Here is a 25,659-nt window from a genome sequence, read left to right on the forward strand (position 1 = left end):
GAGTCAGACTGTCAACATCGAGTTCCCCCGGAAACATTCGCTGTGAACCACCTGAACTGTACGAATCACTTCAACATGACAACATGTCCGCTCACCATCATCATGACATCACATCCTGTTCATCACTAGAAACATCTCTCCACCTCCTCAATGGGAAAATAGAATTAGACTAGAGTTTCATCTAACATGTAATATAATGTAGTTTCTACTTGTTCTAGTTCTATTAAATGACCCATTTGGTGAAGTCGGGTCTCTTTTGGTCCTTTTTGGTCGCTCTGAGCACCCGTACCGTAACACCACGGATAGTCACGCACTTACAATCCTAGAGGAGGCTAGCTGGACCGGTTTGGTTTGAACACATGACACGGTGCTAAAATCTCTCCATCCCCATGTGTTGCCATGGAAACGGAGATGCCACTAACAAAAAGTTTTATATTTTGAGAGTGAATTGCTCCACAATATGAAAACATTTAGATGACATGTTTTATTTATTTGGTAACTTGTTGTATAATCACAATTATTATTCAACATGAATAATAACACATATGACAAGCAGCAGTCCTGCAGCTTCAACTGTGTGTGTGTGTGTGTGTGTGTGTGTGTGTGTGTGTTAGCACACGGGGAAGTGTCATCAAGTGTATCAGCTAACGGGGTCAGAGGTCAGCCTCCATCTTCTAAGATCGCTTACAAAACATGACCACAGAGTTTCTGACTTAAAGACGTGGAAACGCTGTGAAAAGCAGATTTACGTCTGAAGGCCGGAGCTGAGGATGCCGTGTGTGATCAGAGATCGCCATCTAGAGGAACACAAGAACATTACAACCATTTGCCAGAAGAAAATATCACTGAGATAAAGAGCTCACTTCTCTTTCAGTTTCATTATATTCCGCTGGAAATCAACACATTTCACATTTTGTGATTTAACAGCAAAGTCAATAGAAGACTGAGGCTTTACAAAAAAAAGGAATTTATATTTAATTTAACAAAACAACATACATATTAATTCCAGTTATTGTGATAAGGCACGGAGTCCGATTTAAATGAGCGTGTGCAAACAGCAAACAAGAAAAACACAAAGCTTTTTTGTACAAATGTGTAAGTTAAAAAAAACATGTTTATAAAAAAAGCTGTCAATCAGAGCTGGTGAAAAACAAAACATGACTTATTGTATCAAAACAATTTGATTTAACTAAAATGTTTAACAGAATAAGAACATATTTTTCTTTAAAAAAAAAAAAAAAAAAAAACTCGACGCACATTTTTACTTTTTTTTTTAAGACAATTTACAAGTTTATACATTTTATTACAGCTGAACATTTTAATAAGTGGAGACATTTTTTTTACATTTTCAGACTTTTAATATTTGAATATATTTAATATATTATATATTATAAAAATCCTTCATGATCATAGCGTGTTAAATAAAGATTTTTACAGGCTCCTTCTGACACGTCTTCATAATCAACATTTCAGCCACTGCTTTGGTGACATGTTGAAAACGTTTGTTCACTTTTATATTTTCACTCTCTGCAGCCCCGAACATACAAACATCTGTCTGAACATACAAACATCTGTCCTGAACATCGTGGATGTGCCGCTTTCATCACTTTTTTGGTACTATATCAAGCACATATCTAATTCTATATATCTATATCAATATATATCTAGATATACATCTCTCTCTTGCTCTCTTTTTTAACTCTATTTGTGGTTATTTTTATGCATTTTATCTGTTTCTCATGCATCTCATCTCATTTCTTTTCTATCTTTCTAAATGTTCCTTTATATCTGTTTTTATGTGAAACACTGAATGTCATTTTCTTGCTGTGAAGCACTTTGAGCTGCAGTTCTCGTATGAAAGCTGCTCTACAAATGAAGTTTATTATTTTTATTATTACCACCGTCAGATTGAACTCAGCTGTATGTCGAAAATAGTGAATGTCATGTAATTTGGTTGTTTTGTGAAAACTCTTCTGATGACGATGGCACATGTTTTAAATTACTAACAATGTCTTTTGGTAAAATTCCACAATAAATAAAAAAAAGTATTTCGTGAAACAGCAGTTGAGGACAGTTGAGGACAGTTGAGGACAGTTGAGGACAGTTGGCGCTGTGCGACCTTTGGCGAGTTGCTTGTGTTCGCGTCCTGCACTTCTAAATGTTTCATCACTCATGTTTGCAGGTGAAATCATTTGTGTGCTGTCATCATGTTAACGGCTGAACGAGCCCAGAACATACCAACATGCTGAATACTTGCATGTTAACGTGTTCCGTTAAATTGAAAGTCCAGCAAAGATGATAAAAAGTGCAGTTTAGAAGCAATATTTCAATGCAGGTGGAGCAACGGGCAAAAAACAAGAACCCAAGAAGTTGTAAATGCCGCACAGAAACAAACGCGGTTCTCTTCACTTCAACTGCAACGAGCCACGTTTGGAAATAAGACTGATCCAAGCCCTAAAGCTCCTCCGTCACGCCGTGGATGGTCTCGATGATCTTCTTCTTCAGCTTCTTCACGTTCTCCGGCGGCGTCTCGTTCAGACACTCCTCCACGTACTTCAGGAAGCCTGCGTGCGGCGACGCCGGCTGGTTCTGACAGAACGTCCTCATGAAGTCCAGAACCTCGCCGGCAGTCGCCCGGCGGCTCGATCTCTTCCGGCCCGACACTCTGCTGTCTGCGTGGGAGGAGGACGTGGAGGGGGAGGAGGAGGGGGAGGAGTCCTGGGAGTCCGGGGGAGTGGGCGAGGGCGGGGCTTCCAGGCTCTGCACCCTAATGTTCAGTTTGGTCGACGTTTGGTTGGCGGTGCGGTAGTGCAGCGAGGGGGGAGGGGGAGGGGCCTGACCGACGGGGAGGAGGCGGGACTCCTGCGACTCGTCCTCATCGCAGGACTCGCAGAGGAACATCAGCTCTAGGTAGTGTTTCCACTTCGGCAGGTAGAAGTCCTCCGAGCCGCACGTCTTGTTGGAGCTCACCGCCTTGTGTTCGCGCTGGAAGATGGTTCGCAAGTTCCTGAACTTCGTCTTGATGTCTTCCACTGGAGGAATTACAGACGCCGTTAGCCTCGAGACGGGAACACACTCGGAGCGAATGATGTGAGGAATCTGAACTAGAGTGCACCGGAATCTGTTAAACCAAATAAATGGTCTGTATCGGAGGGGGCGGGGCTTGATCTGGAAGTGGGCGGGGCCTAACTGGAAGTTGTTCATTTAAACCCGAGATTGATATGGGTTGATCAGAAATTGCTAAACTTATTATTTATTAGGCAACTATTTACAGAACAGCCCCAGAATAGAGATTCAGAGCAATGGGTTTAATGCTTTTTTTTTAAATACAAGTTACTATATTTATTGTTATTGTTAAGCTACAGTGAGTAAAAATGTGAGACTAGTCATAAAAAAAAAATCAGTGTGTAGATGTGTGCACACAGCTAGTGTTTGTTAGAAGCCTTCATCAACATGGATATTGACACATTTACTCGGATGATACTCGTCAAATGTACATTATACTCGTTCCAGCCGAGTACTCGTCTCTAATGACTAATTAAACCAGATGACGCTGAAATCAATGATTCATGCTGTCGTGACATCACTCACAGCCTTCCCGTTACCTGTGAACGGCAGCAGCTCGTTGTCCGACAGCAGGCCGCCCAGCGTCTCCAGCAGATTCTGTCTCAGCAGGCGGTTCCTGTAGTTCTCCGACTTGTGGTTCCACAGACAGCTGTGCTCTGGAACCAAAGAGGAACCTTCAGATACGCAGCTCTCGCTCCTGTATTAGTCCTCTCATGTTACTGTGAACTATACATACAAACAGCAAAACACTCCCTCATCACATGCTGCCTGCGCTCACACAACATCCTGAGGTTTACAGACAACCGGCAGCACCATCGACAGACGGCAGCGTTTCTGCTCCTTTCAGAGAGGAACCGGTCTAGAAAAGGAGGTCTGGAGGCCTCGCGCTCACTACGGCTGCATTCAGTGGTTCTTGTGTGCAGGTGGTGTTCTGCTGTCGAAGGACTGATATGACATGAATCCGAAGAGTACGACGAAGACCACGGCGACTTCCTCCTGTAACTAAACTACCTGTGACCGTCGTTCCATCGGTCGATCATTTCAACTTCGTGTGCTCCTGTGAACATCCTGGGGATCATCCATCTACACAGTGAACACATGAAACAGCAGCGATAACCAGTGATGACGCCACCTACCGGAGTAAAACGATATGAGCTGCTGGACCTTGGCCTCGCTCCAGAGGCAGCGGGGGTCCGTGCTGAGTCGGCTGTCTGCCGTCACGGGGACGGGGTTGGTCCGTGGTTTGGTGTCCGGCGGTGAACCGGACGGAGACGCCGGGAGCGTGTCGGCGCCCGTTTGAACGCTCTGGCTGCAGACGGAGGCGCCGTTGAGCTGGATGCTGCTGGTGTGGGCGGAGCCGGAGGAGAAGCCGCTCAGCGTGGAGGAGGGAGTCCGGTCTCCACGGTCCACGTCCGGGTCCTCCTGAGGCGTCAGGATCTGCAGGTCGCCGGCGCCGTCGTCCTCGTCGCAGGACTCGCAGAGGAAGAGCAGCTGCTGGTAGTGTTTCCACTTGGACACGTGGAGTTTGTCGGTGGCCCGGCCGGCCTGGGAGGCCTTGTACTCACGCTTAAAGACCGTCCGCAGGTTCTTGAACTTGCACTTTATGTCTTCAACTGGAAAACAGCAACACAGGAGTCAGTGATGGAGCTGAGAGGAGCTGATTCAAACATCTACTGAAGGTCACATCTTCGCCTGCTCTGGACAGTAACACACGTTCAGACGGCTTCCTGACCAACATCAGTGTTTCCATCCTCCCAACATTTCCGTGTCAGATACGATGAGTGATCACAGGTTTGGGTTGTGCTTTCACACATGATGACATCACGCCCGGCAACCTCGCCCTGACAACAGAACTTCACCCGTTTTATCACATGGTACATGTTTGCGTTTGGATTAAACAAGTCAGAGGTTTTCATCGGTTCATTTCTGGCCTTAAAAGTGTTGAACTGTTCCTTTAAAGCAGCGACTCTCAAACCTGCAGTGAAGAACTTTTATTTCTCCTTCTGCCAGAGAGAGTGATTAAAAAAGCCCCGTCGACACGGCGACACTGGATACATGAAATAAAAAGGCTGAACAACCTCCACAGAATGACTCCTTTCACCATCAGAATCACCATTCGGTCCAATCACAGATTGAAAGTCACATGATGAATGATGTCATCCCCGTCCAGCTAACACACGGCTGGCAGAAGGTTGTGGTGCGAGTGCTCTGGTCACTGAGCATGCTCAGTACACATCCATCCAGCCGGGGTGGGAACGTCTCACCAGACATCAGGTGATGTTCAACCCTACAGGTTTAACATCAGCCTTCCTCAGGGTCCTAAGATGTTTCAGGGGGGATAATATAATACCAATATTCATAATAAAAATCTTGCGATCGCAATAATTAATACAAACTCAAGAAAAAAGAAGTGAATTTTTTCACTGATGTAGTCGTTGTTTCTATATTCCAGTCACAGACGGTCTGTTCTGGAAACATATGCAGCTTTTAGGACCTTTTAGGAGCTTTTATCTCCATGGTTTTATAAGTTCAATAAATACATTAAAAAAAAGATCAGAACTAAAATATTTCTGAGATGTGCAGCAGGATTATTATCACAGGAAGAGATTACAGATTTATTACTTCATCAGGTAGTGCTTAAAAAACGTTTTTTTTCCCCTCCACTCAATTTTTTCTAATTAAAACTCTGCAAAATCAAAATTTTTGATGGCAACAATCACAAAACAACTCCAGGCTGTTTTATGTACGAGAAGAAGCGAAACATCTTTCCTGGGTTTTATCTGATAATAAGTGAGTTTGTAACCTTCTGGCCTCGAACCTCTGAATCTGCAAATACTGCCTCCCTGCTGCTGCTGTACTCTTGAGCTTCTGCAGGAATTGAACCAACACCTCCTGACCGCTACTCAGGTGTTCTGCTGACGGCGTGACGTTCACCCGAGAAGGACGCGGCGTGACGTTCACCCGAGAAGGACGCGGCGTGACGTTCACCCGAGAAGGACGCGGCGTGACGTTCACCCGAGAAGGACGCGGCGTGACGTTCACCCGAGAAGGACGCGGCGTGACGTTCACCCGAGAAGGACGCGGCGTGACGTTCACCCGAGAAGGACGCGGCGTGACGTTCACCCGAGAAGGACGCGGCGTGACGTTCACCGGAGAAGGACGCGGCGTGACGTTCACCCGAGAAGGACGCGGCGTGACGTTCACCCGAGAAGGACGCGGCGTGACGTTCACCCGAGAAGGACGCGGCGTGACGTTCACCCGAGAAGGACGCGGCGTGACGTTCACCCGAGAAGGACGCGGCGTGACGTTCACCTGAGAAGGACACGGCGTGACGTTCACCCGAGAAGGACGCGGCGTGACGTTCACCTGAGAAGGACACGGCGTGACGTTCACCTGAGAAGGACACGGCGTGGTCGGACAGCTGGCTCCTCAGCACCTCCAGCAGACGCAGCCTCAGCTGGCGGTTGTTGTGGTTCTCGGACTTCTTCTTCCACAGACAGCTGTTCTCTGTTCACGACAGGACAGGACAGGACAGGACAGGACAGGACAGGACAGGACAGGACAGGACCGTCAGTCAGCGTCCAAACATCTCAAATCTCTGTGTTCCTCTTAAGCTGTTTACCAGAGTAGAACGATATGAGTGCTCGCTCCCTCTCCTCAGTCCAGTAACATTTCACCATGACGCTGGAGGGGACGCAGGAGGAGGAGGTGGAGGAGGTGGAGGAGGACGGGAGGAAGGAGATGATGAGTCCCGGGGAGGTGAAGACGGGCTGGTTGTCCTCCGGCGGCCCGGTCAGCGGTGAGAGCGGCGGGTCGTCGTCCCAGCAGCCCTGCAGGAACATCAGCTGCTGGTAGTGTTTCCACTGCGGCACGAACACGTCGTCGGCGTGGGACGTCCTGCTGGCTTTCACCATCTTGTACTGACGCTGGAAGGTCGTCCGGAGGTTCTTGAACTTGTTCTTGATGTCTTCCACTGGGGACAGAAAACCAGAGCAGTGTGTGAAGTCACCGTTCGTCCTTTGGTCACGTTTCCACCGCAGGAACCGGTAACCGGTAACCGGCACCTCCAGCAGAGGCAGGCTCACCTGTGACAGGCTCACCTGTGAAGGGAACCGGAGGCGGGTGAGCCGACAGCAGCATCCTCAGGTGTTCCAGCGTTTTCCATCGCAGCTGCCGGTTCTTGTAGCTCTCTGACTTGTGGTTCCACAGACAGCTGTGCTCTGGAAAAAAGACAACAGCAAGACACCGCGGCTTTTAAATTATATTTGGATTTTTGTCGATAAAATGTTTCAGTAGTTTCTTACAAATTCAGACCAGTCCTCAGCCTGAATGTCTGGAAGAGTCACAGGCTGCAAAACTAAAATATTATTATCATCACTTTCCTGCAGGCTGAACACACTTCAGACTCTTTATTAGACAAACCCTGCAGATTAATTAATGTCAGTCGGCCTTGTTTGCAACGACATTAAAGAATTTAAATAGAAGTACTCATAATTCACAAGTACATACAACAGTCCAGAGATGACATGACATACAGTGGGGCAAAAAAGTATTTAGTCAGCCACCAATTGTGCAAGTTCTCCCACTTAAAAAGATGAGAGACGCCTGTAATTTTCATCATAGGTACACTTCAACTATGAGAGACAGAATGGGGGGAAAGAATCCAGGAAATCACATTGTAGGATTTTTTATGAATTAATTGGTAAATTCCTCGGTAAAATAAGTATTTGGTCACCTACAAACAAGCAAGATTTCTGGCTCTCACAGACCTGTAACTTCTTCTTTAAGAGGCTCCTCTGTCCTCCACTCGTTACCTGTATTAATGGCACCTGTTTGAACTTGTCATCAGTATAAAAGACACCTGTCCACAACCTCAAACAATCACACTCCAAACTCCACTATGGCTAAGACCAAAGAGCTGTCAAAGGACACCAGAAACAAAATTGTAGACCTGCACCAGGCTGGGAAGACTGAATCTGCAATAGGTAAGCAGCTTGGTGTGAAGAAATCAACTGTGGGAGCAATTATTAGAAAATGGAAGACGTACAAGACCACTGATAATCTCCCTCGATCTGGGGCTCCACGCAAGATCTCACCTCGTGGGGCCAAAATGATCACAACAAAACAAAAATCCCAGAACCACACGGGGGGATCTGGTGAATGACCTGCAGAGAGCTGGGACCAAAGTAACAAAGGCTACCATCAGTAACACACTACGCTGCCAGGGACTCAAATCCTGCAGTGCCAGACGTGTCCCCCTGCTTAAGCCAGTACATGTCCAGGCCCGTCTGAAGTTTGCTAGAGAGCATTTGGATGATCCAGAAGAGGATTGGGAGAATGTCATATGGTCAGATGAAACCAAAATAGAACGTTTTGGTAAAAACTCAACTCGTCGTGTTTGGAGGAGAAAGAATGCCGAGTTGCATCCAAAGAACACCGTACCTACTGTGAAGCATGGGGGTGGAAACATCATGCTTTGGGGCTGTTTTTCTGCAAGGGGACCAGGACGACTGATCCGTGTAAAGGAAAGAATGAATGGGGCCATGTATCGTGAGATTTTGAGTGAAAACCTCCTTCCATCAGCGAGGGCATTGAAGATGAAACGTGGCTGGGTCTTTCAGCATGACAATGATCCCAAACACACCGCCCGGGCAACGAAGGAGTGGCTTCGTAAGAAGCATTTCAAGGTCCTGGAGTGGCCGAGCCAGTCTCCAGATCTCAACCCCATAGAAAATCTGTGGAGGGAGTTGAAAGTCCGTGTTGCCCAGCGACAGCCCCAAAACATCACTGCTCTGGAGGAGATCTGCATGGAGGAATGGGCCAAAATACCAGCAACAGGGTGTGAAAAGCTTGTGAAGACTTACAGAAAACGTTTGACCTCTGTTATTGCCAACAAAGGGTATGTAACAAAGTATTGAGATGAACTTTTGTTATTGACCAAATACTTATTGTCCACCATAATTTGCAAATATATTCTTTAAAAATCAGACAATGTGATTTTCAGGAATTTTTTTTCTCATTTTGTCTCTCATAGTTGAAGTGTACCTATGATGAAAATTACAGGCGTCTCTCATCTTTTTAAGTGGGAGAACTTGCACAATTGGTGGCTGACTAAATACTTTTTTGCCCCACTGTACATATGGTGAGGAATACTTGGTCTTATAACCGGAGCAGCGATGCTGTGATCTCGATGGAGATGTTGTTATTAAGGTTCACTGGATTTTGATGTGGAAAACAACATAGCCAGTCATTCATCATTTCTTTAAGAGGTTAATTTCACCCATCAGCTGTGCTGTCAATAAGGTCAACAAGAAGATATAAACAGTAAACAAAAAAACTAAAAGGATGAAGTTGACTCACATTAAATATGATATTGTAAATTACTCATAAATTATAGCCAACTCCAAACAGTTAGGTGTGACCGTTTACTGGAACTTCACAATATAAACTGTTGTTAACATTAAAGACAGACAAATTAAAAAATTAAACATGTTTACTTTTCCTCCTTCACTGCATCTCCAAATCATTCAAATTAAAGGAGGTAATAAACGTTAATGTCATCTATGTAAATCTAGACGTGAAGATTAAAAGTTGGCAAAACGCAAAATGATGTATTTGGAGAGAATAACAGACAACTTGACTTCAGTTGCTCGTCGCCATCGCTGTTCCGGTTTCTCGTCGCTCTCGTCTAGCAACGGTTGCTCAACAAATGTTGCAGCTTCCGACAACACACCGACGAAAACTTACAAAAACTGTTTAAATACGAAATGAAAAGTTTGTCCCGCGGAGTGTTTGACTTACTGGAGAAAAAGGCGATGAGCGCGCGCTCCTTGTCCTCCGTCCAGTAGCGCTCCGCCGTGAAGCCCGACGGACACAGCTCCATGACGGTTGTTGACGTTTTGCCCCTTCTTCTTACTCGGCTGCAAGGTCACGTGACCCAGCATCCATGTTGTGATTGGACGATTCTCGGGCCTGTCTTGAACAATGACCCGCATTGCCCAGTAGAGGTCGCTGTCGATTTGTGTTCATTTTTTCCCCACAATGAACTTCTATTTCATTCGTTTTTACTTTTATTTCAGATCCATTTAATGCACTACGGGTTAGTGATTAAATTGAAATTTTATTTTTAAAAAGTATCAAAATATCATAAAAAGATATTAAAAAGTCTTATTTTATTGCAACTATGAACAAGTTGACATAGGAAGTTGATGTTATATAAACTTTTACCATGGAAACAGTAGCTAATAAAACAATCATGATAAAATAGAAAAGTCCAGAACAGCGATTAACGGGCCTCGTGGGGAGAATATGTGAAACTGACAACTGTAAATCAAACATTACATTCAGAATATAATAATTTAAAATTATTTAATATTTAGTTAATAGTGAAAATATGTCTCTATTGATAATAGTAACAGTTCATAGTTATGCAAAATTTGAATTAGTATTGAATGCACGAATAACTAGACAAAGGACATAAAACTAAATGAAAACAAAGTACAAAACTGAGAAAAAAAACCTTTTAATTGTCCATGACAGTGTCATCAAGGAGGCGTCTGATTGGTCCCAAAATTATTCTGCAGCACGACAACAAACCCAAAACACACAGCTGGAGTTATAAAAAGTTATCTTCAACCTCAACAGGAGCTCTGAAACTCACAGGGCAAAATACAGTAACTCTAGAAAATAAATATACAGTCAAGAGAAACAGTTTTGTGGCCGAGAACAGCAACCAGCTGGAATATGAAAGAAAAACATTCAGATGTAAAGTGTTGTACTGTTTTTAATTTCCAATGACCAACAATTGGCCGGTACACTTCCAGACAAGACGACACACGACGTGTATTTACAGTGAAGCCCATGTACATCTCATTTCTTCACATGTACACACATCCAATTCATGTACAATATTTACACGGGAGTCGGTCCCACTGCTGCTGAACAAACTGATACAACACAGAAACACCGATATCCTCCTGCTCGTCTGAGTTCTGGGAGTTTTTGCTACAGAAAACTGGATCAGGATTTATCCTGAAATAAAGTTTAGTGTTTAATTAATATGTTATTTTAATCCAGCACCATTGAATTTCATTAAAAAAAAATACCACAGAATAAGACCGACAGCCAGGATACGAGTGTGTCTGTGAGCAGCTGTAATCAACAGAAGAAGGTTCAACTTTGTGTCTCGTGGTCTAATCGGAGCGAACAAGGTAAATGATTGTTGGTCTCATATGAGTGTTTAGCTGCACACGGGGGAATTGAACCCCCAACCGAGACTGTGCCGGTGCCACTGAGCTACACCAACCTGAAGGAAAAACCTCCATGTCAACCACAACAAACGAGCCAATCCTACGCTTCACCTGCATTATATACAAACCGTTACATCATTCACGTGTACATTTACATTGTAAGGTCATAGAATAAGTAACTATGTACACTCTGTGCCAGCATATGTTTCTAAATCTTCTCTAAAGCTCTCATAAAATCTCTGTCTGGTGCTTCAAGTATAAGTTCATTCACAGGAAAAACCTCTGCTGGCGGGGAGAAACCTCGTATCTGCAACACCGTGCGACCAGGAGCCGGAGGCCCGGTGACCTTCACCCGACAGAACCGCCCGATGGTGCCGACAGGACGAACAGCAGAGTTGCAGCCGTGATGGTTTCACACCGCCAGCAGCCAGCAGCACTTTCATAAAGTGACTTTGATATAAAAAATAAAATGCAAGTGACAGAAAATAACAAAAATCCAGGTTGATTATGATCTAAAAAATGAAAAAATACCACGCTGATCTGAGGTAGAGTGACCAATGGGGGACATAGTTAAAACTATCCAGTGAGGTGCTTCTGTTGACTTCATTTCATTTTGGTTTCATTCAAGATTTTGTCAGTTTTGGACGTTTTACCAGCCTGAGCCGTTCTCTTCTGTCCAGTTCGAAATATAATGCTTAAATGAAAGTTATCGCAAGATAAAAAGTGATATTTTGTCACGTTGGATTACAGATGGTTGACTCATCTCTCAGCCTGTCACATTTTTAACGTTTTATAAGCATCAATAGCACATCGCAGATACTGTACACTGTAAAAGAATAAAAATCCCTTCATTCTTCCAAAAAGAAAATCATTAAAAAAATTATTCAACAACAAGAACAACAAAATAAAAGAGTATAAATCAACACTGATGTTTTGGCTGCCATAAATATGTAGCAGACATGTTTCCTTTGTACAGTAACCAAATAAAACACAGCATTAAAATACGGCTTCGAAATGATAAAGCTAAAGGTAAAAACACCTTTTCTGGTTTATCACAAAAACAATCAACAAATTCAAGCTTACAGATGAGCAAAAAAATCCCTCCATGAAAACCTCCAAATCAATTCTCTTCTCCTTTTATCCCAAAACCAGCCTGCCATTAAAAAAAATGGAGCCGGTCCGGATGTCAATCAAACAATGGTTTCCATTAAAACTGCAGCATCCCTGTTGGCCAAACCCTCCTCCTGTCAATCAAATAATCGTCTTTGACTTTGACTTGATGACAGCTTTTCTGCAGCTCCCCACCGCCTCGTTAAAGAAACATCCTCGTTGGTCAGAAGACGTCGCTGTTGGTCCCGCCTTCGGGGAGACGATGCTGTCAATCACACAATCTTCTGACAATAAGAGTACACTTAGTCCCACCATGTGGGAAACAAAATATGACGGTGTTGGCGCCATCAAACAACACTGTCCTGCAGCAGCGGCTCGAAGTCCTCGTCGCTGGCGGCGGGAGGTCCCTCCTCGTCGCTGCCTGGCAGGGGCGTGTTGATGTGGATGCCGGCCAGTGAGGACATCGACTCTTTGCTATCGGGGCGGGGCTTGTCACTGAGTGACAGCTGGGAGGCAGAGGAGGAGCAGGAGGCTTTCTCAGGTATGAAGAGAGCGACGATGAAGGCGATGACCACGGTGCACGCTCCCAACAGGAAGGGCGGCCCGGGGATGAGCGCTCGCTGACACACAAGAAGAGAGAGTTCAGTTTATTTCAGCTGCTGAGCAACAGGATACAAAATAATAATAATAATAATAATAATAATAATAATAATAATAATAATAATAATAAAAAGAGCTCGAAGGCGCAGCGCACGGATCTGAGCGCATTTGTGATTTCATCGTGTGGAGAGCAAACATCACAGTTCGGAGTTCTTTCGGAAACTGAACAGGCGGCCAGCCGTCGGGCAGCGACTTCCTGTCTTCTACAAATATGGTTTAAAATGAATCCATTTGATTGGCTGTATCTCTAATCTCTTAATTTAATAATCAGGTGGAAGTAATGCAAAGATAGGGATGCCATCCTATGATATCATGCATTTTATTCTGCACGCTGTACAGTAGAAGTTGAACGTTGTGACGAGTGTCAGGAGCAGAGTTCGTACCTCGGTGGGACTCTGCAGAGGCAGCGGGTCGATGTTGAAGTCGCCCTGGATCGGGTCCACGGTGTTCAGCTCCACGTTGAACAGGAAGAACACAAACCCGTACAGAGCTGGACCCAAACCGTTACACAGACCTCGGATCCCCGTGATCATCCCCTGGACCACACCTGGAGGACAGGAGGACACAGGGGAGACATGATGAGGAGGAGGAGGAGGAAGGGAGGGGAGAGGACAGTATAGGACGGCAGAGGACAGTAGAGGACGGTAGAGGACAGCAGGAGACGGTAGAGGACAGTAGAGGACAGCAGAAGACAGTATAGGACGGCAGAGGACAGTAGAGGACGGTAGAGGACAGTAGAGGACAGCAGAAGACAGTGGAGGACAGTAGAGGACAGCAGAAGACGGTAGAGGACAGTAGGGGACAGTAGAGGACGGTAGAGGACGGCAGAAGATGGTAGAGGACAGTAGGGGACGGTAGAGGACAGAAGAGGACGGTAGAGGACAAAGGGAAGAGGATACACTTTCTTTGTCACCTTGTTTATCAGGATCAGCAGACTGTGACACCAGAGCAGAGACAGCTGGGAAGGTGATGGAGGACATCGCTGCTACAGCACCAGCTGCCCAAATCATCCTGTTAGAACACACACACACACACACACACACACACACACACACACACACACACACACACACACACACACACACACACCAGTTGGTTGGTTTGTCCAGAGTCATTTTCAAATTGAGTGCCAATAAACCATTTCAGACGCAACAAGATGACATCATTAAACAGCGACACACACACACACACACACACACACAGTCAATCACACACACACACACACACACACACACACATACATACACACACACACACACACACAGGTCTCACCATGGCTCCGATCCGAAGCCGTACCAGGCCAGCTGAAGGATCTGGAAGCCGAGGCCCAACAGAACCGTGTTCTTATTACCCAGAGTTCTCATCAGCAGCGTGAGAAGGAGAGTCTGAGGACAGAGAGGACAAGAAGAATTGATATAATTCAGCTTTTATTGTAAAACAAACATAAGAAGTCTGAGTGGCGTCCAGTTACACTTCAACTGTTTTCACTGAGCCACAGTGAGTATCAGAGGTCGACCAGAGGGGTTTTTAAACTACTGAGGTGAAGTGGAAAACTGTCCTGAGGTCTGATGGATCACAATCTCAGATTCTGTTTGGAAATCATGGACGCTGCTACCTACAGGTTAAAGAGGAGAGGGACCATCCAGCTTGTTATCAGCTCAAAACAGAAAACACATGTAGTTTCCAACAACACGTCCAATCATGAGTTTGTTTTACCTGCGCTATGATGGAGAGGATGCCCACCACCCCGATGAACACCGCGATGGTTGTGGAGGAGAAGTTTATGACCTGGAGGGAGACACACAAAGGATTATTATATTACAACAATATTGTTTTAATGTGTAAAATACATTTGAAGAATGTTTTTAAGGTTGAAAATAAAAAGAGAGTGCTCCAATAGGTAAGAAAGCAGCTGGTGTTGGGGTGTTCTGGATGTTCTGGGTGTTCTTGATGTGTTCTGGGTGTGTTCTGGATGTGTTCTGGGTGTGTTCTGGATGTGTTCTGGATGTGTTCTGGATGTGTTCTGGGTGTGTTCTGGGTGTGTTCTGGATGTGTTCTGGATGTGTTCTGGGTGTGTTCTGAGGGTGTTCTGGATGTGTTCTGGGTGTGTTCTGGATGTGTTCTGGGTGTGTTCTGGGTGTGTTCTGGGTGTTCTGAATGTGTTCTGGGTGTGTTCTGGGTGTGTTCTGAGGGTGTTCTGAGGGTGTTCTGGGTGTGTTCTGGATGTGTTCTGGGTGTGTTCTGGGTGTGTTCTGGATATGTTCTGGGTGTGTTCAGAGGGTGTTCTGGGTGTGTTCTGAGGGTGTTCTGGGTGTGTTCTGGGTGTGTTCTGGGTGTGTTCTGGGTGTGTTCAGAGGGTGTTCTGGGTGTGTTCTGAGGGTGTTCTGGATGTGTTCTGGGTGTGTTCTGGGTGTGTTCTGGGTGTGTTCTGAGGGTGTTCTGAGGATGTTCTGAGGATGTTCTGGGTGTGTTCTGGATGTGTTCTGGGTGTGTTCAGAGGGTGTTCTGGGTGTGTTCAGAGGGTGTTCTGGATGTGTTCTGAGGGTGTTCTGGATGTGTTCTGAGGGTGTTCTGAGGGTGTTCTGGGTGTGTTCTGGGTGTGTTCTGGATGTGTTCTGGATGTGTTCTGGGTGTGTTCTGGGTGTGTTCTGGATGTGTTCTGGATGTGTTCTGGGTGTGTTCTGGGTGTGTTCTGGATGTGTTCTGAGGGTGTTCTGGGTGTGTTCAGAGGGTGTTCTGGATGTGTTCTGAGGGTGTTCTGAGGGTGTTCTGGGTGTGTTCTGGGTGTGTTCTGGATGTGTTCTGGGTGTGTTCTGGGTGTGTTCTGGATGTGTTCTGAGGGTGTTCTGGGTGTGTTCTGGGTGTGTTCTGGATGTGTTCTGGGTGTGTTCTGGGTGTGTTCTGGGTGTGTTCTGAGGGTGTTCTGGTTGTGTTCTGAGGGTGTCCTGAGGGTGTCCTGGGTGTGTTCTGGGTGTGTTCTGAGGGTGTTCTGTGTGTGTTCTGAGGGTGTTCCGGGTGTGTTCTGGGTGTGTTCTGGATGTGTTCTGGGTGTGTTCTGGGTGTGTTCTGGGTGTTCTGGATGTGTTCTGAGGGTGTTCTGAGGGTGTTCTGGATGTGTTCTGGTTGTGTTCTGAGGGTGTTCTGAGGGTGTTCTGGGTGTGTTCTGAGGGTGTTCTGAGGGTGTTCTGTGGGTGTACTGAGGGTGTACTGGGTGTTCTGGGTGTGTTCTGAGGGTGTTCTGGGTGTTTTCTGAGGGTGTTCTGGGGTGTTCTGAGGGTGTTCTGAGGATGTTCTGGGTGTTCTGAGAATGTTCTGGGGGTGTTCTGTGGGTGTTCTGGGTGTGTTCTGGGTGCGTTCTGAGGATATTCTGGGTGTGTTCTGAGGATGTTCTGGATGTATTCTGGGTGTGTTCTGAGGATATTCTGGATGTGTTCTGGGTGTGTTCTGAGGGTGTTCTGAGGGTGTTCTGGTTGTGTTCTGAGGGTGTTCTGGTTGTGTTCTGAGGGTGTTCCGGGTGTTCTGGTTGTGTTCTGACGGTGTTCTGGTTGTGTTCTGAGGGTTTTCTGAGGGTGTTCTGGGTGTGTTCTGGATGTGTTCTGGGTGTGTTCTGGATATGTTCTGGGTGTGTTCAGAGGGTGTTCTGGATGTGTTCTGGGTGTGTTCTGGGTGTGTTCTGGGTGTGTTCTGGATGTGTTCTGGGTGTGTTCTGGGTGTGTTCAGAGGGTGTTCTGGGTGTGTTCTGAGGGTGTTCTGGATGTGTTCTGGGTGTGTTCTGGGTGTGTTCTGAGGGTGTTCTGAGGATGTTCTGGGTGTGTTCTGGATGTGTTCTGGGTGTGTTCTGGGTGTGTTCTGGGTGTGTTCTGGATGTGTTCTGGGTGTGTTCAGAGGGTGTTCTGGGTGTGTTCAGAGGGTGTTCTGGATGTGTTCTGAGGGTGTTCTGAGGGTGTTCTGGGTGTGTTCTGGGTGTGTTCTGGATGTGTTCTGGGTGTGTTCGGAGGGTGTTCTGGATGTGTTCTGAGGGTGTTCTGGGTGTGTTCTGGGTGTGTTCTGGATGTGTTCTGGGTGTGTTCTGGGTGTGTTCTGAGGGTGTTCTGGTTGTGTTCTGAGGGTGTCCTGAGGGTGTCCTGGGTGTGTTCTGGGTGTGTTCTGAGGGTGTTCTGGGTGTGTTCTGAGGGTGTTCCGGGTGTGTTCTGGGTGTGTTCTGGGTGTGTTCTGGATGTGTTCTGGGTGTGTTCTGAGGGTGTTCTGAGGGTGTTCTGGATGTGTTCTGGTTGTGTTCTGGTTGTGTTCTGAGGGTGTTCTGAGGGTGTTCTGGGTGTGTTCTGAGGGTGTTCTGAGGGTGTTCTGTGGGTGTACTGAAGGTGTACTGGGTGTTCTGGGTGTGTTCTGAGGGTGTTCTGGGTGTTTTCTGAGGGTGTTCTGGGGTGTACTGAGGGTATTCTGAGGGTGTTCTGGGTGTGTTCTGAGGGTGTTCTGAGGATGTTCTGGGTGTTCTGAGAATGTTCTGGGGGTGTTCTGTGGGTGTACTGGGTGTGTTCTGGGTGTGTTCTGGGTGCGTTCTGAGGATATTCTGGGTGTGTTCTGAGGATGTTCTGGGTGCGTTCTGGGTGTGTTCTGAGGATATTCTGGATGTGTTCTGGGTGTGTTCTGAGGGTGTTCTGAGGGTGTTCTGGGGTGTACTGAGGGTGTTCTGAGGGTGTTCTTGGTGCGTTCTGGGTGCGTTCTGAGGATGTTCTGAGGATATTCTGGATGTGTTCTGGGTGTGTTCTGGGTGTGTTCTGGGGGTGTTCTGAGGGTGTTCTGGTTGTGTTCTGACGGTGTTCTGGTTGTGTTCTGAGGGTTTTCTGAGGGTGTTCTGAGGGTTTTCTGAGGGTGTTCTGGGTGTGTTCTGAGGGTGTTCTGGTTGTGTTCTGAGGGTGTTCTGAGGGTGTTCTGGGTGTGTTCTGAGGGTGTTCTGGGTGTGTTCTGAGGATGTTCTGAGGGTGTTCTGGTTGTGTTCTGAGGGTGTTCTGAGGGTGTTCCGGGTGTTCTGGTTGTGTTCTGAGGGTTTTCTGAGGGTGTTCTGGGTGTGTTCTGAGAGTGTTCTGGTTGTGTTCTGAGGGTGTTCTGGGTGTGTTCTGAGGGTGTTCTGAGGGTGTTCTGGGTGTCATCTGAGGGTGTTCTGGGGGTGTTCTGGGTGTGTTCTGGATGTGTTCTGGGTGTGTTCTGAGGATGTTCTGGGTGTGTTCTGGGGGTGTTCTGAGGATGTTCTGAGGGTGTTCTGGGGTGTTCTGGGTGTGTTCTGAGGGTGTTCTGAGGATGTTCTGGGTGTGTTCTGGGTGTGTTCTGAGGGTGTTCTGTGGGTGTACTGAGGGTGTTCTGGGTGTGTTCTGAGGGTGTTCTGAGGATGTTCTGGGTGTGTTCTGAGGGTGTTCTGTGGGTGTACTGAGGGTGTTCTGGGTGTTCTGGGTGTGTTCTGGGTGTGTTCTGAGGGTGTTCTGAGGATGTTCTGGGTGTGTTCTGGGTGTGTTCTGAGGATGTTCTGGGTGTGTTCTGAGGGTGTTCTGTGGGTGTACTGAGGGTGTTCTGGGTGTGTTCTGAGGGTGTTCTGGGTGTGTTCTGAGGGTGTTCTGGGGTGTACTGAGGGTATTCTGAGGGCGTTCTGGGTGTGTTCTGGGTGTGTTCTGAGGGTGTTCTGCGGATGTTCTGAGGATGTTCTGAGGATATTCTGGGTGTGTTCTGAGTGTGTTCTGGGTGTGTTCTGAGGATGTTCTGGATGTATTCTGGGTGTGTTCTGGGTGTTCTGGATGTGTTCTGGGTGTGTTCTGTGTGTTCTGGGTGTGTTCTGAGGGTGTTCTGAGGGTGTTCTGGGGTGTACTGAGGGTGTTTTGGGTGTTTTGGGTGTTCTGGGTGTGTACTGAGGGTGTACTGAGGATGTTCTGGGTGTGTACTGAGGGTGTACTGAAGGTGTTCTGGTTGTGTTCTGAGGGTGTTCTGGGGGTGTTCTGAGTGTGTTCTGGGTGTGTTCTGAGGATGTTCTGGGTGTGTTCTGAGGGTGTTCTGGGGGTGTTCTGGGGGTGTTCTGAGGGTGTTCTGGGTGTGATCTGAGGGTGTTCTGGGGGTGTTCTGGGTGTGTTCTGGGTGTGTTCTGGGTGTGTTCTGAGGGTGTTCTGAGGATGTTCTGAGGGTGTTCTGGGGTGTACTGAGGGTGTTCTGAGGGTGTTCTGGGTGTGTTCTGGGGGTGTTCTGGGGGTGTTCTGGGTGTGATCTGAGGGTGTTCTGGGTGTGATCTGAGGGTGTTCTGGGTGTGTTCTGGGTGTTTTGGGTGTTCTGGGTGTGTACTGAGGGTGTTCTGAGGGTGTTCTGGGTGTGTTCTGGGGGTGTTCTGAGGGTGTTCTGAGGATGTTCTGAGGGTGTTCTGAGGGTGTTCTGAGGGTGTACTGAGGGTGTTTTGGGTGTTTTGGGTGTTCTGGGTGTGATCTGAGGGTGTTCTGGGTGTGTTCTGGGTGTTTTGGGTGTTCTGGGTGTGTACTGAGGGTGTTCTGAGGGTGTTCTGGGTGTGTTCTGAGGGTGTTCTGAGGGTGTTCTGGGTGTGTACTGAGGGTGTTCTGGGGGTGTTCTGGGTGTGTTCTGGATGTGTTCTGGGTGTGTTCTGGATGTGATCTGAGGGTGTTCTGGGTGTGTTCTGGGTGTTTTGGGTGTTCTGGGTGTGTACTGAGGGTGTTCTGAGGGTGTTCTGGGTGTGTTCTGAGGGTGTTCTGAGGGTGTTCTGGGTGTGTACTGAGGGTGTTCTGGGGGTGTTCTGGGTGTGTTCTGGATGTGTTCTGGGTGTGTTCTGGATGTGATCTGAGGGTGTTCTGGGTGTGTTCTGGGTGTGTACTGAGGGTGTTCTGAGGGTGTTCTGGGTGTTCTGAGGGTGTTCTGGGTGTTCTGGGGGTGTTCTGGGTGTTCTGAGGGTGTTCTGGGTGTTCTGGGGGTGTTCTGGGTGTTCTGGGTGCATCAGGCAGCGGCGTGTCTCACTTGTCTCAGATAGAGGAAGAAGCTGGAGTACTGTCCGGCCTCGGGCAGGTAAGACAGGAACACAGTGATACAGATGAGGAGGACGGTGGGGTCCTGACCCACCTTCCTCAGAGACTGAAGGACGGACAGACAGACAGACAGACAACAACAGAGCTGTCAGACCATCAGTTCGTCTTCGAGGAGTGAAAGTTTACGGTCTGTGAAGTTCTTCGAACTCATCTGTTGTATGTTTCTATATTTCAGTCACAGACTGTCTGCATGATGCATGATTATTATCACAGGAAGTGATTTCACATTTATTCCTTGATCAGCTGATGCTCTTTCTCAACTTGCAATTTTTTCTAATTCCCACAATTATAAGCAATAAAACCTCAATTAAAACTCCAGAAATGACTTGGACGTCATTGAGCATCCTGGAGGGACTGATTGATAATAGGAACACTGACATGTCTTCACCAATGTCTCCTCTCTTCATACAAACATAGAAGACTCAGAACCAGAATGAGTACTGACGGTGAAGGGGTCGGCCTGCTCCCAGGATATCGGCGCCCCCCAGGTGTTGAGCCTCATCTTGTCCGGGAGCGACTCGGGCACCGCCAGCAGGATGAAGCAGATGTCGGCCAGAGCGATCAGCGTGGCCAACAGGACCACCAGGTTGTCCCCGTACCAGGCCGACAGGTACGCCCCGATGGCCGGACTCGTCACCAGGCTGGCGGCGAAGGTGGCCGACACCTGACGGGGGAGGACGACACGAGGGAGGAAAATCAGAGGAGGGAAAAACCCACTTCACGGAGCGTTGAACGCCGCCGTCCGCTCATCACGGTGTTCAACGCTCATATTCACTGCATGTCTTATGTCTGAACTCTGAGACGGAGCAGTTCTCACCAGGCCGTAGGCGGTACTCCTCTCCCTCTCGTCCGTCACATCGGCGACGTAGGCGAAGATGACGGAGAAGGTGACGGAGAAAGCTCCGGACATGGAGATCATGGCGAAGTACCACCTAGAGGACGAGCGGAGAATAACAGCTTTAGTTTCCTCGAGCGACTCAAACCGTCCTGTGAACGACCGTTTCTACGACACAGAGCGCCGAGTCCTACCAGGGGCTGAGCCTCATCAGAGGGATCGGAGCGCAGGTGAAGAAGACGGTGACCAGCAGGAAGGACCGCCTCCCCCAGACGTCCGACAACGCACCAATCAGAGGCGCAGACATGAACGACAGCAGACCCTGGACAGGAAGAGGAGAAGTCAGTGACGACATGAAACCTCACCGATGTAAAAAAAACTAAGCAGGAGATGTTTTATCTTTTATTCACAACATGAACATCAGTTTAGTGAAAATAAACCTGATTATGTCGTCGGGGTGATGAGGTTTTAAAGACGTGAATCTTTTTATCAGGCGCAGATCTGGACAAATCTTTTTAAAATGACCGTTTTGCATCTTCAACTTCTGTGGAATTGTTTTGTGATTTTTGCGATCTGAATGTTTGATTTTTAGGATGATTTTCTCAAAAATTGCGACGGAATTTGTGGAATTTTGGAGTAAAATTGCGGAAATTGGAAAAGATTCCAAGTTGAGGAAAAAAAAATAGCAATTTTTTTTTTTAACAAAAAAAGCTGTCAAAATAAGAGCTTTAGATGCTGTTTAATTCATGTTCATTCAACACATAGACCTGCTGGATGAAACAAACACAGAACAGTCTCCTGCAACATGAAGTGCGTATGAATCTAATTTAACAATCAGTATTCCATTTTTTACGATTAGTGAGACGTGCTGGTTGTTACTGAGTTGTTTTGAAGTGAGTTTTATTTTGAAAGCTGACTTTATGTTGTAATACTTTCAGCAGAGCTTCTGTTGATGTTTTTTGTGGGAAAATTGCAAACTCCAGCAAAAATTGTGGTGATTGCTGAAAATTGCATTAATTATTGCGATCGCAAAATTTCCCGGATGGACTGCCTGATTATGTTTTATAAAATATGACATTATAATACTCTCAAAATCTATCAATATCTAAAGTACGAGTGACTAAAGCAGTTCTTACCTTCACACCCTGAATGAGTCCGTTCATCAGGAACGTGTGCTGAGGAAATGTTTCGTGTAAAACCTGCAATACAAAAAAACAACATGAATAAAATCTACACGTATTTCACAATATGAGCAAAACTGAAAAAAACACTGAAAAAATATGAACCTATACAGTGACTGGGACCAGAATCCACTCCTGTAATAAAGAGACTTTAAGCTGTTTAACTTACTGACAACTTGCACAACAATTTTATCTAAAAAAAAATACCACAAAGTGAAGAAACTGAGGATTAAAATCAGGAAACATTCAGTAAACGAGAACTTTTTTTATGTGCTGATCGAGAGAAAAGCACTTCTATCAAACAGGACACGGATGTTGTTTCCATAACGACGGCGCTGCCATGACGAATCTCGTCATCGTGTTGCGTCTCCTCTGATCCCCAGCCAGCACTATTTGTCTGCGTGAACCCGGTGAGCTGCTCGGACGTGGACGCCGTCTTCCCGCCTCCACGCGGCGTTACTCACCGTGAGCATCGGCGTGGTGAGCAAACCCCAGGCGAAGAACTCCAGGAAGATCACCACCACGGCGTGGTAGACGCTGGGCCGGCCGATACCCTGCTGCAGCTGAACAAAACAACAACAACAACAACAAACACGTTAAAATCACAACATGCCTTTTAATGTGCTTCACTTCTAGATAAAAGGTAACTCCATCAGTGTCAACCACAAACATCACTTTAATTATCATCTTAGCAGTCACACGTCCTCTGTGGCTCGTTTTAAAGTGCAGTAACAACCCTGATGACATCACTGTGACATCATCGGCGTTATCCGAGTCGGCTTTACAAACTGAGATTACAGAGTTTAAACGATGCATTATGGGAATTTATGGAGGATCCAGTATTTCTGGAGGTTTTTTCATTCTGGGATCCTGAAGAATCCTGGTTTCTGTAAACGTTTAAGTTCTGATCCATTTCATCCCAGATGAGCACTTCGTAAATCCTCCGTCAGGCTTTAACTGTATTGTACAAAAGTATTTCCACATCAAGCCCAAATTTATTTGCACAAATCTAAATAAATCTTCATGCTTCTTGCCCTCCAAATGTGTAATTTTACAAAATGGAAAAATGATGGTCCCCATTATAAAATGAGGGTTTGACCCCTGAGATCTCCTGAAAACCTCTGTGATATCAGCACCGTAAATTCTCCACCAACCCAGTCTGCATCTTATTTAGTGAATAATCTAATCACCACAACAAAAGCTGCTTTTTCTTCACACTCGTACAGACCAAAGATTTCCTGAGAGCCTGACCTTTATTGGGCGAGATGCCAATACCGATGTTACCGGTTTATTTGCAATATTCTTACTATCCAAATACACGTGATCATTTAATCGTTTTTATTACATTTCATAATTATGAATAGCTATTAAAAAAAAACCAGAAATAGAAGAACTTCTACTTCATCTGAAGCATCTGCATTATGTTCTGTAAAAAAGGTTTTCATATTGGCCGATATTCTTAATACATAAATACACTGTCAAAGTTATTTGTATTAAATTTTAGTAGGTATTAAAAAACACATACAGAAGAAATTTTAATGGATCTGAAACATCCGTTTCTGCATTGTTCTGTTAAAAATGGTTTTCATACCAGCCAACGTCAACGCTGATACCGACATGTCTGTAATAGGTCGATATCAGCCAATGAAATCGTCCGTCATGTACCAGTCAAAAAAGGGATGCTGGGGATTGGACCCAGCATGCAACACATTTAAATGTTGACAGAAATTTAAGATCAGGAATACAAAGACGGTAAACACAGATTTTGCAGAAGGGATGAAGTGAATTCATCAAATGATATATTTTACAGTTACCAGGCACAGAGGCGTGTTTATAAGAGCAGACGATGACATAAAGCTGTCTTCTAATGCAGTTAATGTCGTCCTGGTCGATTAAAACCGAGCGAGTACTAAAACTGGAGCGCCTCATGAAACCAGGACCGGCCCACCGACACAGAAACACAGGATTTAGCTGCTGAACTGGACCATTTTCTATCTTTAGCTTAATAACAGCAGGTTCCACTAACACAGATTTGGACTATTTAGATCATGAGTTACTCTTTGCTGCTCTTCTGTGCTCATAATTTTAATGACAGTAAAAGAACATTATTACGGGGGTTCAGATCTCCTTCACCTTTAACACCTGACACAATTGTCTTTTCTATGAAGTTCATCTGAATCAGGAGAAAAGTGACATTTTTATATTGATTGTTCTGCATCTGTAATGATTAGTTGATCAAATTAATAGCAATAAACAGAATTTGAATGACTTTTATGTTTATATGTGCCAATAATGGCTTCATTTACACCTAAAAGCCCTCAGCTGGTTTTCTCTGGCCAACAATAGCTGGGACAAACTGTTCCTAATGAAATGCTGCGTTTCTTCTCGACTTCCTCCAGCTCGTCATCTTATTCCTTCAGTCGTCACCCAGCGCTCTGGACCAGAGGTGAGCGCAGGGCTGTGGACGGACGGGGCAATAAAGAGCTGCCTGATGGCCTCCTCACCGGCACAGAGACGACACAACTGCCAGTCTGATGAAACGTCTTCATTTAGCTGACTGCAGTCGTTTTGCAAAATCCTCTGAATCGTTTCCATTCATCTGTTTAAAAACCAGCTACATGAAACTAACAGGAAAGTTTGACTCATGTTCTTCTGGTGACGTCCTTCGTGTCATTTAAAAGAGGCCATTTGTCAGATTTGCAGCAAAAAGGTTGGAGGTCAAAGTGAAATGAACCAAAGGAAAAAAAGACAATTAAATTAGTAATTGCCATTGTTTTGTTTTTTAAATGTCCATTAATTCAGATCATTATTATTTCCACCTCATCAATAATGTTAATTAGAGAGTAAATAGCAGCTTTATAACATGGAGTCAGTGACACTGATGTTATTGAATCAATACAAATTCGAAACTTCAACTACAACGATGCATCCATTATAATCAAATTAAGTATCACATATTTGTATGTGAATAAATGTAAATAAAAAGCGAATGTGATGACCATGAACCCATATTGAATTAAAAAAATAGAATAAAATGTTGAAACTGAGAGGTGTTGGTGATGTCCTCCAAAGATGTTCAGTTTCCAGGGTTAAAACAGAGAACATCAACATCTCCTGTTTGAGATGAAGGCCATTTTAATTTCTTTGCTCTGCCATTTTATCCCCACCAGACAGTCATCTGCTGCTGCGGTGGTTCGGGGTGTTGTGGATGAGGTGGTTCCCCGTGCGGGATGTTAAGATGGACGCCGGAGTGCGGTGCCTCTGGCCCGGGTGGATTTCAGGCAGAGCCCCGTTACGTAACAGATCATGGAGCCCCATCAGCGGCGCACTAAGCCGGGCCGTCTGCGGGCCGCATTAAAGCCGCTCCGCCGCGTCTCCATTACAGCCCACTCACCTCCAGCCATTTTGGAGCAGCTCTGTTCGGCTCGGCTCGGCTCGGCTCGGCCCGACTCGGCTCCTCATTTCTTTTACTCGTCATTTTTACCTGTAAC

General features: G+C 46.0%; 3 protein-coding genes across 4 annotated transcripts in view; all 3 read right to left on the reverse strand.

Annotated features, from left to right (window-relative positions):
- Positions 1 to 469: 469 nt before the first annotated feature.
- Positions 470 to 9,957, reverse strand: LOC138210108 (uncharacterized). 2 transcript variants are annotated; one of them, XM_069169059.1, is made up of 7 exons: positions 9,868 to 9,957; positions 7,167 to 7,286; positions 6,689 to 7,039; positions 6,460 to 6,573; positions 4,203 to 4,679; positions 3,606 to 3,722; positions 470 to 3,032 (listed from the first exon to the last, which is right to left on the reverse strand). In XM_069169059.1, exons 1-7 carry the CDS (start codon positions 9,947 to 9,949, stop codon positions 2,455 to 2,457), a joined length of 1,839 nt encoding a protein of 612 aa, XP_069025160.1. In that variant the 5' UTR covers positions 9,950 to 9,957; the 3' UTR covers positions 470 to 2,454. The 2 variants fall into 2 exon arrangements, with proteins under 2 accessions (XP_069025160.1, XP_069025159.1); XM_069169058.1 differs by having other exon boundaries at positions 7,152 to 7,286.
- A 615-nt stretch (positions 9,958 to 10,572) lies between these two features.
- LOC138210007 (hippocampus abundant transcript 1 protein-like) overlaps positions 10,573 to 25,659 on the reverse strand; it is a 15,810-nt gene continuing 723 nt past the window's right edge. Inside the window, exons 2-12 of the mRNA XM_069168894.1 lie at positions 22,633 to 22,731; positions 22,124 to 22,186; positions 21,182 to 21,309; positions 20,970 to 21,084; positions 20,598 to 20,816; positions 20,085 to 20,198; positions 14,802 to 14,873; positions 14,358 to 14,470; positions 13,999 to 14,096; positions 13,469 to 13,632; positions 10,573 to 13,045 (exon numbers count right to left, since the gene is read on the reverse strand). Of these exons, the coding sequence (XP_069024995.1) occupies positions 12,773 to 13,045; positions 13,469 to 13,632; positions 13,999 to 14,096; positions 14,358 to 14,470; positions 14,802 to 14,873; positions 20,085 to 20,198; positions 20,598 to 20,816; positions 20,970 to 21,084; positions 21,182 to 21,309; positions 22,124 to 22,186; positions 22,633 to 22,731 (1,458 nt within the window). The 3' untranslated portion in view covers positions 10,573 to 12,772. The remainder of the gene's footprint in view (positions 13,046 to 13,468; positions 13,633 to 13,998; positions 14,097 to 14,357; positions 14,471 to 14,801; positions 14,874 to 20,084; positions 20,199 to 20,597; positions 20,817 to 20,969; positions 21,085 to 21,181; positions 21,310 to 22,123; positions 22,187 to 22,632; positions 22,732 to 25,659) is intronic.
- Positions 16,707 to 20,064, reverse strand: LOC138210014 (mucin-6-like). The gene is made up of 3 exons (XM_069168908.1): positions 19,945 to 20,064; positions 18,434 to 19,394; positions 16,707 to 18,191 (listed from the first exon to the last, which is right to left on the reverse strand). The coding sequence occupies exons 1-3, from the start codon at positions 20,062 to 20,064 to the stop codon at positions 16,714 to 16,716; spliced, it is 2,559 nt and encodes an 852-aa protein (XP_069025009.1). The 3' UTR covers positions 16,707 to 16,713.

This window comes from Embiotoca jacksoni, unplaced genomic scaffold (genome assembly GCF_022577435.1).
Source record: "Embiotoca jacksoni isolate LCO1_2020_lvr unplaced genomic scaffold, fEmbJac1.0.p SCAF_42, whole genome shotgun sequence".
Lineage (NCBI taxonomy): Eukaryota > Metazoa > Chordata > Actinopteri > Embiotocidae > Embiotoca > Embiotoca jacksoni.

Excerpts from the sequence above, each read along its gene's own strand:
- LOC138210108 (XM_069169058.1), bottom strand. The coding sequence starts at position 9,949 with ATGGAGCTGTGTCCGTCGGGCTTCACGGCGGAGCGCTACTGGACGGAG. Across the intron at positions 7,040-7,151 it reads CACAGGTGAGCCTGTCACAG|TGGAAGACATCAAGAACAAG; the intron begins GTGAGCCTGCCT and ends TTCTGTCCCCAG. Across the intron at positions 3,033-3,605 it reads CGAGCTGCTGCCGTTCACAG|TGGAAGACATCAAGACGAAG; the intron begins GTAACGGGAAGG and ends TAATTCCTCCAG.
- LOC138210014 (XM_069168908.1), bottom strand. The coding sequence starts at position 20,064 with ATGCACCCAGAACACCCAGAACACCCCCAGAACACCCAGAACACCCTC. Across the intron at positions 19,395-19,944 it reads ACACCCTCAGAACACCCTCA|AACACCCAAAACACCCAGAA; the intron begins GTACACACCCAG and ends GTACACACCCAG. Across the intron at positions 18,192-18,433 it reads ACACACCCAGAACACCCTCA|AACACCCTCAGAACACAACC; the intron begins GTACACCCACAG and ends GAACACACCCAG.